The sequence below is a fragment of the Acromyrmex echinatior genome, chromosome 15 (assembly GCF_024713525.1).
Source record: "Acromyrmex echinatior isolate Ae372 chromosome 15, ASM2471352v2, whole genome shotgun sequence".
In the NCBI taxonomy this organism is placed as follows: Eukaryota; Metazoa; Arthropoda; class Insecta; order Hymenoptera; family Formicidae; genus Acromyrmex; species Acromyrmex echinatior.
In genome coordinates, this window is record NC_141866.1 from 3,927,528 (window position 1) to 3,942,660 (window position 15,133).

General features: G+C 32.5%; 2 protein-coding genes across 3 annotated transcripts in view; both read right to left on the minus strand.

Annotated features, from left to right (window-relative positions):
- Positions 1 to 4,608: 4,608 nt before the first annotated feature.
- Positions 4,609 to 6,716, minus strand: LOC105145044 (hypothetical protein). Its single transcript, XM_011054360.2, has 3 exons — positions 6,569 to 6,716; positions 5,679 to 5,798; positions 4,609 to 4,889 (listed from the first exon to the last, which is right to left on the minus strand). Exons 1-3 carry the CDS (start codon positions 6,699 to 6,701, stop codon positions 4,765 to 4,767), a joined length of 378 nt encoding a protein of 125 aa, XP_011052662.1. The 5' UTR covers positions 6,702 to 6,716; the 3' UTR covers positions 4,609 to 4,764.
- Positions 6,717 to 8,622: 1,906 nt separating this feature from the next.
- The window catches only part of LOC105145043 (discoidin domain-containing receptor 2), a 41,467-nt gene continuing 34,956 nt past the window's right edge, over positions 8,623 to 15,133 (minus strand). For both annotated transcript variants that reach the window (XM_011054359.2, XM_087413786.1), the window contains exons 9-16: positions 13,765 to 13,940; positions 13,512 to 13,686; positions 13,130 to 13,392; positions 12,734 to 12,871; positions 11,527 to 11,834; positions 11,172 to 11,406; positions 10,471 to 10,620; positions 8,623 to 10,013 (exon numbers count right to left, since the gene is read on the minus strand). In XM_011054359.2, coding sequence (XP_011052661.2) covers positions 9,864 to 10,013; positions 10,471 to 10,620; positions 11,172 to 11,406; positions 11,527 to 11,834; positions 12,734 to 12,871; positions 13,130 to 13,392; positions 13,512 to 13,686; positions 13,765 to 13,940 — 1,595 coding nt within the window. In that variant the 3' untranslated portion in view covers positions 8,623 to 9,863. The remainder of the gene's footprint in view (positions 10,014 to 10,470; positions 10,621 to 11,171; positions 11,407 to 11,526; positions 11,835 to 12,733; positions 12,872 to 13,129; positions 13,393 to 13,511; positions 13,687 to 13,764; positions 13,941 to 15,133) is intronic.

Here is a 15,133-nt window from a genome sequence, read left to right on the forward strand (position 1 = left end):
ATAATTAAGTGAACAATAAGCATCTTATTGGGTTGTACTTCTAAATACATAACCAATAATAAATGAAGTCTATAACGATCAAAATTGAATGTTTAATGCTTAAATAATTTAATATGAATTTATATATTGAATAATTACTATATGTATTGAATCCTGCTAAACTGCGCGAATTAATTTTTCGGTCTTGAAACGCTATACAGAGAGAGCTATCGCAGTACAAATTACATTGCTGAGCAATTTAATAATTTGGTGCTCATAGGTATCTTAGAAAGGTCTGAATAATAATACTGATAAACATATTAAAATCTGTAAAGAATTTATTGCGAAAAATATTACTTCAGCTGGAGATCGAATTTCTTGCATTCTGTGCAAGCGTTCTAAGTCTTTGATTTAAAGGCATAGTCTAAGTTTTAGACTTTGTCTTTAATCCAAAACGCTTAGTATAGAACTTGATCTAAAGACTTAGAATGCTCGCACGGAATGCATCTTGATTCAATTCCCGGCCGAGATAATATTTTTCACAATAAATTATTTACAGATTTTAATATGCTCGTCCACATCATTAAGATGCTGATAAACATTAATTATTCTAAGATTCCTATTCGTATCAAATTATTAAATTGTTAAGCAATTTAATTTGTGATAGTAGTTCCGTTACAGTAGTTCCGTTGATATAGCATTTCAAGACTGAAAAATCAATTTAGTGCTCAGTTTGACAGGATTTGATTTGCAGTATATAAATTCATACTAAATTATTTAAGCTCTGAAGATTCCGCTTTGATCTTTATTTTCTATTGATTATAATAAAGCGTACTTTTCTTTATCATATTCATCTTTTACATTTTTTGTATAATTAAATTAAAGCATAATTTTGGACATTTTTCAATTTTTAAATAATTTAGTAGAAATATGACGAAAACATTAAACATACAAAACGAAAGAAATTAGTAATGACAAAAAATCTTATACTTTGTTAATTGTAAATCTAAAAAGTTAAGATAATTAAAATTTTTCCTTGATGAGTCAAGGTTGTTAACTCGAAAGAATACTGCAATCTAGATGTTACAAGAAATGACATAGCAGTCGTTTCTATTATTCTTCTATTCTCTAGCGATTCTTTTACTTCCGATGAAGCGGCCGACTTTTTCTTCGGCACCTGGGGCGTTGGTGGTGAGACGCTCGCGAAAAATGGACGTGCGCTCAGGTACTTCATTAATATTTCATTTCGTTGCTTATCGTTACCACGGTGCCGCGCCGTGGAGGCCCGCTCCGGGGCATCGTTACTCCCTCCAAGCGAGCGTGCACTAGGAGAGAGAACACCGCAGAGGAGGTGAAGAAGGAGGCTGTGTTAGAGAGGCAAGAGCGGGTGAGCTGGCAGCAAAGAAGGACGCTTTATTGCAATTGGGGTGACATTCTAGAAATTTTACGTCGTGGAAACACAGCGGAGACAGCCGCGGAGATTCAGAGAGAAGTAATGACATGCCGGGAATGCCGAGAGAAACAAAGTGAGCACCGAATAAGGCCACCGAAAACGACTCGTAATAATCCAACCGTATTTAGATGTGAGATTAAAGAGACCATGTGTCGTTAATAGGCAGGCATCCTCTGTAGAAAAAAAATTAAGTAACGCTTTCATTCTTCTTTTTACGAGTTCTCTCATGAAAATTAAAGTAAATGTCTAGATTTATAAATCAATTATTCTAATTATATATGTTAAGTGATAACCAACATTTTTGTTTCCTCTATTCCGCTGGATATGGTCATTTTAAGAGAGAATAAATTTCTCCAGGAATTATACGCATCTTTATATATATTTTATAGAATAATTTCAATATCTCAACAAAAGTTTATGTAAATAACGAATGGAAAGGGTCTCAGTGTGGGCGAGGAAGAGAAAGAAATTGTGAGAAGAAAGCATGGTGGATGGAGAGGGAAAGAAGCGAGACGGAAGGGCGAAGAATCGCCAGAGGCCAGGATGGAAAGAGGGAGCAGAAAACGAGGGAGAACTACGGTCTGCCTCGGAGTCGCCCGAAGCGTCATGGAGCGCATTGTCTCGCTGGATACCTTCGGGGCAACATAGATCCCTCTCTTTCTCTCTTTCCCCACCCTTCTGGCTCGCCTTTCGACCACCTCTCTCACTGGGACACGAAGGTGGAGAGGACGAACTCGCCGCTATCTCCTCTCGTTTCCGCGCCTCCAGCGAAACGACCGTGCCTCCACCGCACCACTTCATAGGTGGGGTGTAGAGTACCGCGCGTCTAACCCTGGGGGCATCTCTCGCGCACAACGATAGGGATGAACGTGAAGAGAAGAAAGGGGAAGACCGCGTCCTTCTTCTTCTTTCATGGCGCACGATCCCGCACCTTCGTACACCCGCGGGCCAACCGAAACGACTCGCGTATACGTATATACATATTTTAATATGTGTACATGTAGGTAGGTGCACGAGTAAGCGCACGCGCGCGTACATGCATGCATGCACTCGTGTTACGGTGCATGCATGCATGCAGGGCAGGAAAGGCAGGTACGCGCTACGCGGTACCATCACATCGCCAGCATTTGCCTGTATCGCTCGCGGCGGGGCTGCGCCACCTCCTCCCCCTTCTTCTTGAACTTCGCATTCTACTTGCTTGATGGCATCATTTATCGCAAGAAAAATAATGAGATTAGGATAATCTACCCACCGCGGGCGTTACCGTGCGCTTTGCGAAATTTACTTTCAAAGTTCTTCATCGGTACTTTCCGTTTCGCTCCTTAAAGCACGCGCGCGCGCGCGCGTGTGTGTGTATGTGTGTGTGTGTGTGTGTGTGTGTGTGTGTGTGTGTGTGTATATATATATGTGTGCGCGCGAGAGATAATATGTTATCGCCGTTTCGTTATCGTAGTCTCGTTGAAGTTGCTGTGCTTCTCGTATCTTCCCCGCCGAGTAAGCCTGAGGGTGTCCTTCTTGCTGATGCTGCGGGCGGAGAATCGTGGAAGGGATGAGCTTCTTCTTGTTCCACGTAATATTATGCGCTTTTACCCCCGGGCCAGCCGAAACAGCTCTTGCGCGTGTACGTGCGTGTACCGTCATATTGGCATCTGCCCGTATCGCCTGTGGCGACACAACTCTTGCTTTTTCTTCTTGCCATCGCATATTTTTCAATTGCGCTCGTTATGAGAGAAATAGAAAGAGAAATTTCAAACAAAATTGAGAATGGCGATATTGCGGTCCGATGGAAATGTCAACGACTCTGTTACGACCTTTTAACGTAATTTATTTTCCAACTGTCTCTTTCGTTGCCGTAATTACTACGTTATCTACTTCAGCTTTACACCTGTTTTCTCATTTGCCACATACTCTTCAGTATAGAATGTGTATCTGACTGTACTAATTTTATAAAATGTGTATCTGATTGGTATTGGAAAGATAAAATGTGAAAAATACAAAGTTACTTTTATTTGCTTCATTGCACTGCAAGTTTATATGATTTCATCTTTGGATTAAGTCAAATGATTTTTATACATTTCCGTGTGCGATTGCGTATATTTGTCATATTCAAATCTCGTCTCTTATACTTTTTATTCTCTTAACCTATTTGTTCCAATTTATTTTTTCTAAAAATGATTAATGTGAAAGAAAACAAAAGAAAAATGTAAAAATGACATTATTATTATTATTATGTAAGTAAAATGTGAGGCAAATATTACTATTGTTTTGTGTATTTCATGTTGCTTCTTCTCTTTTCCTTTTCTACATGATTCATAGAGGGCTAGCCAATACGATTTTGTATATGCAAAGATATATACATATTATCCTACGTTCTCTCTCTTTGGCTGCATTGCCCATGGCGAAGAGTATACCCTTTCCCCTGTATACCATCTTTCTTCTTCTTTTTTTTCCTTCCCTCACTCGTTTCTGTCCTTCTTTTGGCCGCCTCTCTTGTACATGTTGTTCCTTGACCGACCTCTTGTCAACCGTCTCAGCTCACCTCCGCTCCAGGCAACTTTTCTTTCCGGATAAAACTTCACGGTATATCCCACTCGCCTTCTCTCCTTTTCCTTGTTTTCTTGCCCTTTCCCCTTTCTGACTTGTCTTTAAAATTATGATTGTTCGAAGAATATAAGAGGAATATCCTCTTTACCGAAAATGGCTAGTTTTTCTAATAACACTATCGATAAAAAGCTTAATTTGATATGAAATTTAATAATTTGTATAAAAATAATTGTATAAGAAGGTGACGAAAAATGCAATTATAATTTCAAAAAAGTTATATTAAGTTTAATTTATTATGATTTATGTATTAAAATATATATAAGACATTTAAATGTTGAAATCATATACCGCAATTTTTAAAAGAAATTTATTAATTTTGATATATGGAATTATAATATATATGGCATATATTTTTTAAATATTTTATTCCATAAAACCTTTAAAATAAATGATTTATATACGGATGACATAAGTATATGTTTGATTTTTTAATTTTCTCAAGTTTCAGATTCAATCTTGTTATAATTAGAAATCAAATAAAATTCTCTCTATGTTGCAAAACATGGAGATAATATATACGCTTTCATTGAGGACAGATTTTTTTCAACGACAATTAGATAATAAATATATACTTATTGTGGTATTAAAAAATATTTTTAATGTTAAACACTAAACTATTCTTTTCACATTTTATATTTTTATATTTTATTGTTAATTGAATTAGGACTTAATAGTTGTGATCAGGATGAGATTATGGATTTGGATACTAATGTATTAGTTAGTTTTATCTAAACCAAAACGCAACAGACTTGATTGCCTGTACAATCAATTGTGTCCCGTTGCAGGATCGGATTACATTTGTCCATGCAGATTCCACCATGGTGACGGCAATAAGTTTTGAATTCTGACTTAACTGTAATTATAAAGAATTTAATTAAATAAAAAAATTTGTTGAGTAAAATAATATTACTACATAAAGAGAGAGAAACTTTCAAAGTAGTTAATTTGAAATATATTCCTTACACATTGATAAAATATTATTATATTTATAGGAAATATACATGTAAAATATATATACATATAAAACGTAAATACAGTTGTATACATATTTAATAATTTATTAGGTAGTTTGTTTAAAAATCACGATATTATTAGATACGAATTTATTCAGAGACCTTATTCTAAAAAAATATTGTATATTAAAAAATGTTAGGAAAATTTATAATATATTGTATTACTTTATGTATATTATAATATTTTCATACACTTTCGTATGTATATATTTTTTAAGAATATGGCCCCTGATGATGCCGTAAAGATGTCATTGGATAGAAATCGAGTAAAAATGAAAAATAACGTATAACTTGGAGCGTGAAAGTGTCACATACATAAATTAACATGCCAAATGTTTTCGAAATTTGTGACAAAGAGAATTTCATGAAAGTATATAGTCAGATGCTGATCTGCCTGCCGTATATCGTGAAAATATTTAAGTCTTATTGTGAATTTTATTGTGAAGTTATATAATAAATCGTAAATAGAATAGTAGTTATGAAAGGAAACGATAGAGAATAATCGTGGATTTATGTGATAATGTTTTATTAATTCATAGCTATAATTAAAAATGATTTAAACGATTTCCTATTGTTTTTTATCATTTTTTAAACAAAGTTTAGAAATATTTTACAAAGTGCAAACTTACCTACGCTGCAGCACGATGTACCCTGTTGATAGCATGAGTTTTCACCTCCTATAAACATCTCACAGTGATCGGGCACAACACAGTTCTCTTGATGACATATTTCCTTCGTATTGGCATATTCTGAAAACAAATTTATGATTTTGTTATCCTTGAACCTTAATATATTTATTTTTCTTGTACTAAATGATTACAAAATAAGTAACGTCAGATACAAAAGATATTTCAGGTATTAAAAAAACGAAATATATATTTTACTCATTGGTATCACACAGTTAAACATTATTTCACACAAAGTTAGTCACGCAAGGTTAAATATTAACTACATAAGATAAAGTTTTTATTATTTTCACTATATATATAAGGACATAAGAATTCTAGTTACAAAGAAATAATATTACATAAATTTTAATTTTAACTTATCTAAAAAATATGAAAGCATATAAAATTACTGTTACTATATATTTGTAAAAAAGGTTAACTTTCTCTTTTAATGCATTGAAAAAATTAATAATTTAGTTTTTAGTAATTTAATTTAATAGTAATATTTTAAAACTGAAAAAAAACAAAAGAAATATAAAAATAAAAAATAGTAACAAAACATTTAAATGATTTATACATATATCTTATGAAATTTTACAGCATTTTAATTTTAAAACAAAAAGGTTTTGAAATCATGAAAAAGTTCATTAACATTATATTTAAATAATAGTTTCATATTTACATACAATAATTTATATATAATAATTTAGTTTGTATGAAATTAATTTCCTTTTCTTTTAAATCTCATTTGTGTAGAATAAAAATCTATGATACATTTATATTAGAGAAGAGTGTTCTAAAGATATATATTAGCATGTTATAATTTTTCATTTTACAAGATTATCACTTACCAGTATAGAGAAGGATGGTCATGAGAACAACAAATACAAGCGCTTTCATTCTTTCGGCGAGTAGAGATGTCGGAGTAGCGTATGATTCTGACAGCCGGCGATTCAATGGTCTCACACTCCCGGATGCTACCATTATATAAACGCAAGCGATCTCTTGGCGCGTTACACGACACACGCACACGTCTATGTAAATGATACGCACACACGGTCGAGAGATATGTGTGACGCGCGCTCAGTTTACCTATTTTTATCGTCATGTTAGGTAAAACTCATTTATATCTTGATGATTCATTATTTAATAAATAATTATATGCTCTTGGGATAGAAATAGCGAGACTTTGAGAATTTGAATTCATTGCACTTGTTGCATTTACTTCTATACTCAAAATATGTAGTACCAGCATCGTAATGCTTTTTTCACGTTTTTGTGCAATATACTGATAAGTTGGTTGGAGATAATCGACGAAAGTCTGTTAAGTCAATTGTGTCATAGGGAAAAGAGTTTGTTGTAATGCACAGAACGATGTTTTATATGTAATTGTGTAATTAGGCTTTAAAATTAATGCATATACACTCTCTTTTTCTTTAATCTTATTGCTAAGTCTTTAATGATGCACATAGTATTGTCAATTTAATTAAACACATTTTTACAATATAGTCAGACATGTTTCTAGATACAAGTTCATATTTATATTTCATATTTAAGGCTAAAAATATACCTATTACATAGAACAAACACAAATAATTTTTCTTTCTCATTAATTACCAATGCAACGAAATGATTTTTTATAGAATTTGTTTGATATACTAAGATTAAAATCATGATGAGTTAATTGTATTTTTAACACGTTAGACAAACGTGTATTTTTTGTAATATTAATCCAAGGATTTATGGAACAAATTTATCAGTCTCATTTATCAATTTTTTAAATCTGGTATCGTCTAATAACACACCAGAAATTATATATCAGTATTTTACTCATGGAATTTTTTACGCGTATTATGTGTAAAATTATAAAATTTAATTTATAGTAATAGCGTATGCAAATATAATATAGTACATGTTTTATGTTGCTGTTCGAAAGAATGATTAATTGCATTGGGAAATTTGCAACATTTTCATTTATATTGGAAGTAAAAATATGAATTATTTGACAAGCGGGTAGAGAGAAACATTTTTTTTAAATAAAGAAAATGTTTATAGTGTGCAAAATAGGAATATGCCAGCTGTATTACGTTACTCATTATACAGGAGATTTTTTTAATACATGGACATAATTTCAGAGTAAAATTTATGTATAGTATGCAAAAATAATAAAAAATCTTTACATAAGCATTTGTCTCATCTATTTCAGAATTTAGTAGTATGTTTCATACTTGTCTTATAAAAAATACTTAAAATGACCATCTTGAGAGTGAATATAAGCTTCTAAATGAGTTATTAATAACTTTTATGTTCCTGCAAATAAGAGCCTGGAAGATTTAATCTTCATAATCGATTAACCTAACCAAATCAAATGATGTGGTAATAGATCTTTCATTAGATCTTTCATCAGATGAATGAATTTATTGAAAAGATTGACTCGTTATCAAGTACTCTATGAACAAGTACTCTATAAACAATTTTATCATTCATCGAGATTGATATCAATTTTATTCTCGTTTACATATTTTAATCCGACAACCAATTATAATAAATTTGAAAATTTATTTAGTCTTTTTAATTTTGAAAAATAAGGGCTGGGACGTTTGAACGTTTCTATTTTTTTGTTAAAATTACTTTCATATTTACTGAATTTCATTATTAGCCAACTTATTGGCATATTTTATAACAGTAATTATATAAAAATATTAATTATGAATCGAAAAATAATTACAATGGATATTATATAAGTAAATAAAATTAATACAAATAAATGAAATTATTTTGCAGTAATAAGACAAATACATATTGTTATATCATTATTCTATATCTTTTTATTAACATTTTTATTTTGTATTGCTATCTTGTTGATACGCTCAAGCGTCCGTAATTTAAAATTCCAACAAATATATGGCATTGTTTAAATTTTTATTTATTCCTTCCAAAGCACGATACGTTGCTAGATGTTTTCAGCATCTTTTTCTATTCTTAAATAAAAATGAGCGAAGATATGTTCACGTTACGTCTTTAGGTAAATCTTGTAATCTACACCTCTTAGCGTAGTACAATTTCAATTTAAATGAATAATGGGATTGATCTTGAAATCTACACTTTTTAGCGTAGTACAATTTCAACTTAAATGAATACTGGAGTAATAAGTACTTACTATTGATGAGCCTCAATTGTACAAGATGACTAAGTTGAAATTTTTAAGGCGTAGTAAGACGGTAAGCTAATAAGATTATCTCGTGGCTTTATTTAATCGACTAAACATCTGACTTTGTCGAATATTATTCAATTTTATTTTTATGGATATTTTTTTATACTTAAGCCAACTTAATTCGTTATATATTTATATATTTTTATATATTTTTGCAATTTAATATGAAAAAGAATTTTAGTGCCATTTTCGTATATCGTCAGGCTTATAGAAAAGTTGAATGTAATAATTTAACGTGTGAAAGGAAAAAAAAAGGAAACAGCCGTCATGAAACTTACTGCCATAAAAATTTCTCATTTACCTAGCGTTAAGACCTAAATTTATATGTACAAATGGATAGACTTTATCAGTACTGAGCATATTAGCGTACATTACATATTATTAATGTTAGAATACTGTACACGATAGCACTTTCGTGAGAATTAAAGATTTGTATTGACTAGAAAATGAACTCTTATTAATCGTCCAGACAAAAGTGACGCGATTATACATTCGAGTTGAAGAACGAAATTATCGATCTTGATTATCTGAAGAAAACAAACTTAACACTTATACGTCAATTATACATCTCTCCTTGTGCTCGTTTGGCATTCGCTCCATTATCGCTATTGCTTGTCCGACTAACAGATTACGCGCAATAGAGTCCGCGGAAAATCATTTTCGATCACTGCTGAGCTTTGTACTCGGCGTGCGATTTTTCATTTGTCAAGTTTTTTCTGCGCAAGGAAGGAGACACAAGATCTAGTGCCTCCGATACATATATCTAAAACTAACGATTGTACATTTCTGGAGAATCTGATTTCACTCAAGGCATCATGCCCGGCGAGTACGATCTCATGTAATGCTTTGTCCTACTCGAAATATTTCCGACGATGTCGTTCACATTCCGGGAGATTAGCTGTCGATTTCGTATCACAGTTAACCAAGGTTATTTATGCACCAGGTCGATAGTCCGCTATTATATTCTTCAGGAACGTGTAGATATCCTTGAAGGTTGGTCGCGATGTCTCATCTCTTCTCCAACATGAGCACATCATCCGATAGACTTCCTCCGGACACATTGTTGGTTTCGGTAAAAGTACCTAAAATACAAATATTCGAAGTGAAATAATAAATAATACACTGAAAAAAGAGTTTGGTAATAGCTACCAAATAGTATTACTATTTCATAATATTTATTAAACTATTTAGGAAAGTAAAATAATTTCTGGCTATATTAATCAAACATTTAATTGGCATTATTTTACTAAACATTTAGTAGCTATTATTAAATTCTTTCTTCAGTATAATAAGTAATAAGTAAAAAGTTTTATTCAATTTTTATTTGTGATTATTGCAATATAAGTTGCAATTGTATTAATATTTCGTACAATTATTTTTAATACACAATTAAATGTGATATATTCAATTTGATTGCTCTTAAGATTCAGTTAATTTGTAATGTGTTAAAATTCCATTTCCAAACAAGATTTAATGATTAATCGATGAATTAAAGAGTGATTAATTGTAAAGTGATTGCCGATTAGATAATTTACTTACTTGTAGCTCCGCTCCGTAATACATATGCTCAGCGTTCTGAATAACTTGATCATTTGATAGATGTTGAAAAGGTTTTTCTCTAGCCAGACTCATTACCTCCCACAGTGTCACGGCAAATGACCATATGCTACTCGAACATGTATACCTATCCTGAAATTTAAATATTTAAGTATTGTTGCTGTTCGCTCTTCGTGCAAATTTATCTCATAAATTCTCAGCGAGAGATGACTGTCGATTAGACGTCAATTCGACGTCTAATTGACGTTAAATCATTGATATTGGATTTTATCAATGTCAATTTGACATTAATTTGATGAATCATTTCTCGCTAGGTTACGGCTTTAATTTAGTAACAAATTTTGTGATGAATCTGAAATAAACTTTTTTGTTAATGAAACATGTTTAATTTTAATAACAAATTGTGATAAATCTAAAACTTTTTTTTAATTGAAAGGTTTGATCGAATATTCAAGTTGAAAATTATTCGAATAAAAAACACTTTAAGAATTTAAATATTATATAAAAAAATTTGTTTTAATTTTTAGTTTGAATTTTCTGCGTTCAAAAATGTTAAAAATTAGAAACTTAATTTAAATTAAATGACAATCTTTTTGGATATTTTTGCTTTTGATTGCAAATTTATTAACAATTTTAATAAAGAAAATTGTAGAAATATACTTGAAGAAAAGAAGATTACTTACCAATAAAATACTTTCCCACGGTAACCATCTTATCGGTGCGGGTGGTCTACCTCCTATATCGCTGTAATCTTTCTTGTAAAGATCGCTGCACATAGCTATATCAGTCACTTTCACGGTATAAGAACGACCTACCAGACAATTTCTGGCCGCCAAGTCTTTGTGCACCAAATTCTTCGATTCAAGGAATCTCATTCCCGATGCTATTTGTGTTCCCATATACAGCAGACAACTTTGACTAGAAATAGTCAAATAAATTATATATACGAAAAATTCGTAAAGCAAGCAATGCAAAGAAAATTTAATCTTTGATAGTTAATTGTCAGGTAAAGGATTTCTATTCTAAAAAAGATCTTACCTAAGAGCTTTTAGATTGCAATTTGGCCTGAGCGTTCCCGTAAGAGGTACACTGTATTGAAGATAATGAGCAAGGTCACCGAGTTCCGTGTACTCTATGATTGTCCACGGCACTGGCTCGACAGTGCAGATTCCTAAGATACGTGCCACATTTGGGTCAGATAAACATGATAGAAATTGCACTTCTCTCATCTGGTCTACTGCGTTGTTAGTTCGAATGTCGCTGGTACACAGGGGTACACGAGCAACGACTAATTTGGGAGCGCCAGATATGATTTCATCTAGACCAACAGCTTCGCATACTAGAGCCTGCAAATCGTACAAATAATACTTTCTTTAGGGTATGTTTAATGAAAAGTATTACGAATATACTGTAGTGATTCTTTATCTCTTTCTCCATAAATGGAATTTTATGTTTTCAATGAGGATAATTCTTTCAATGAGGATTCTTTACTTTGATGACGTAAATTACTAATTTGTATTCAATTTGAAATTTGACGATAGATGATAGAAAACAACTGTCTTTATTTGCTCAATACTTTTTTTATCGTCTAACGTTCAAAAGATGAATAAAAATATGTTTATTTATATACTGTTATTTTCACATGTTCGAAAAATTACATAATATTGTCAGAAAGGAAAGCAAATATCAGGATTGTACGTATCAGGATTGTAGAATACATACATATTATTTAGATAAATATGTAAATTACATTTCGCCACCGCCCGCAACTGCTAAGCTCAAGTAGAACCAGAAACATGCATTCATCAAATGCTGCGGGCACATTTATATCCGTCGTATCTCAAATACGTGATAAGCTAAGATCATACTTTCCGACAATTCTTTTTAACGTTTAAACTTTTCTTTATTACGGTATGACACGCTGAAAGAAAATTTGTGGACATTTTGTGGAATGTACAGTGAATACCAACTAATAACATATCAATGTTATAATTTCATATTCAACAATTAATCGTTACGTACAATATATCATATTACGTTTATATCGTTGAGTGTGAAATTAATTAACATTGATGATATTACTGTTAATATTTATTGGTTTAAATTTCGAATTGAATACAAATTTAGTATCGTAGTTATTGTAATTGTGACGCAGTTAGTCATTGAGATAAAAAAAAATAGCAATGTTTTTAAATGACTTTCATTCAATTTGTACATTACTTATATTTTTATAAGTATATCGTACCTCTCCTATGGTTCTCGAGCCAAGTTTCTCTGTCGTTCGTAGGCACTGATGTGGTATATTGGTTGGCTCTATTTCCTTGCACTTGTACGGTTTGTTCATACTTGGTGCGATGTTCCAACTTACGACAGGTGCTGGTATCTATAATTAAATAATACTTTTTTAATTGTTCACAGTTGTTATATTTTTCTCTATCTTTTTTTTGCTGTCAAAATATGATTCTTTTACAACATGATAGACGAATCGACATAAATTACACTTTGATGTCGAAAATCTAAGGTTTGAAGTAATTTGATTTCCAGTTATGTGACATAATGTACTTTTCCTTTGCCCTCGCGTGGCGCAATCAGTCAAATGCGTCGTCAAATTGTACACGTACGATATATAACTAATGTATACCTTGTGCTTCTCCTTTGGTGCTGTATGCCAACGTTTCGAGTGAACCTGATCGACGTCCCTTTGGTGATTGGGCGTAACCGCGATATTGAGTTTCCTAGTTGGACTGCTATAACTTTGAAGGGTTCTGTAATGTTGGGAGTGACGAACCGGCGAGTTAGTCGGTGACGAGGAACAGCTGGATGGACCGACTGTGGATTCCGGTCTTGCATCCAGCCGTACATTTTCTTCTGAAATTTCTATGTTTTTGAAATCCTTCGGGGATTCTGAAAAATATCATTGTTTTATTACTTGCATTGTATTTGTTCGATAGCAACAATCATTTTTAGCACAGCAGCGTGCTATTCTCAAATGCGAGTGCACAATAACGCTAATGCTTACTCACCGGAATTAGCTACGATAGCATATGTGGATTTGTATTGGGGACTGACGAGCGGCGAGTTAAATTGCTCCATCGTGAGTGACTCATGCATACTGACGTCCTCCGGTATGTCAGGTGAAACATGATTGGCAGTTTCTGCTGCCAGCATCCCACCGGGTGTTAAATTCAAGAGGAGACCCTATAAATTTCAGTTTATTTGAATATATCTTATAATTATTTATTTCTGAAAATCTAAGTGAAACGTAATTTGTCCTACCTTCATATTTATGGCGAAGCCAAATGGATTTTTTAACACCGTCGGAGAACTCTGCAGCTTTTGTCGCCGATTTAAAAATAGAATGATGAAGAACACCAACAGGAGCAGCAATATAATAGCTGTGAGAACACCTATCAGTACTTCCAGATATTCTTGACTGTCTCCTGGTGCTGTAACTATACATAATTTATAGGGATAAAGAGAGTATACAGAGAATATAGAAATATAGAATACGAGATAGAATACATCGAACAACTTGGCAAAATATATTTTTTGTTCTAACGTACATTCTATCTATTTTTAAATTCAGACCGTATTTTTCTCCAAGTTAATAAAGGAAGTTTAAAAACTCTTAGAAAATCATTTTATCGTTCATGAAAGAAGCTGAATTCTCTTTCTTCACAATCGTTGTTAATTTACATTGCAAAAAACTATGATTTTCTTTTGTCGTACGTCGTCGTACTGTTCGTGCCAAGTGCCCTGGAGCTACAGCAGGATGACTGTGATTTTTTGCTATAGAAATAAATAAGTTAGTCGAAAGTGTTCGCGTGATGCTCAAGATCGTCTATCGATTTTTCTTCGATCAAGTACAGAATACGCCAAGATGAATGATTATTTAAAAACCGTAGCAAATGATTACTAAAACATCAGTTTAATTCAAGAAGGCGTCACCGTACGAGTACCAATGCGCGGATGAGGAAATCTAGATTTAAAATGACGCTTCCTCTTGGTCGTATAGAAAAAGAAAATTGCCCCAAGAGAAGCGTAGAAACGCTTTTAATTCCCACTTTTATGCTCACGCGTACCTTCTTTGCTCGTGTTCCCGTTTTCCTCGTTTCTTGCTCCTTTCGTGGTTCTGTCTTTTGTTTTTGAGAGAACAACGGATAAGAGATAAAACTGTGTGCCGTGAATCCATATTATGCACATGTATAGCGTTTCAGTCTGTCATTATCTATCTTTTTCGTTATAATTTTTAATATTTCAATGTGACGTATTGTTTGCCTACACATCTACGGCCTATTATACTTTTTCGATCGAGCAATGGCAGACAGCTTACCGTTGCTTTATTTGCAGCCGCGCATTGAAACGTATTCATCGAATTTCATATCGTCCGTTTTGGAGCACTATTTTGGCGTTGCGCTATTGCATCCGAATCGATTACTTTAGTCCTCCTCTTATATTTTTTGATCTTGTTTAAGCTCATATTTCTTCGTTTATTTAAACTTCTGCTTTGACTGTGTATGTCCTTCTTTGCTTATTTATATTGTTCATTTATTTCGTATCCATTTATATGGAATCGAATATGTTGCATATTTTAAAAAGATTTTATATATATATATATATAAGAGTATATAAGAGTATATTTATA

Coding starts and splice junctions, on each gene's coding strand:
- LOC105145044 (XM_011054360.2), bottom strand. CDS start 6,701: ATGGTAGCATCCGGGAGTGTGAGACCATTGAATCGCCGGCTGTCAGAA. Junction 5,799..6,568: donor GACCATCCTTCTCTATACTG/GTAAGTGATAAT, acceptor ATTTGTTTTCAG/AATATGCCAATACGAAGGAA. Junction 4,890..5,678: donor TACATCGTGCTGCAGCGTAG/GTAAGTTTGCAC, acceptor TTATAATTACAG/TTAAGTCAGAATTCAAAACT.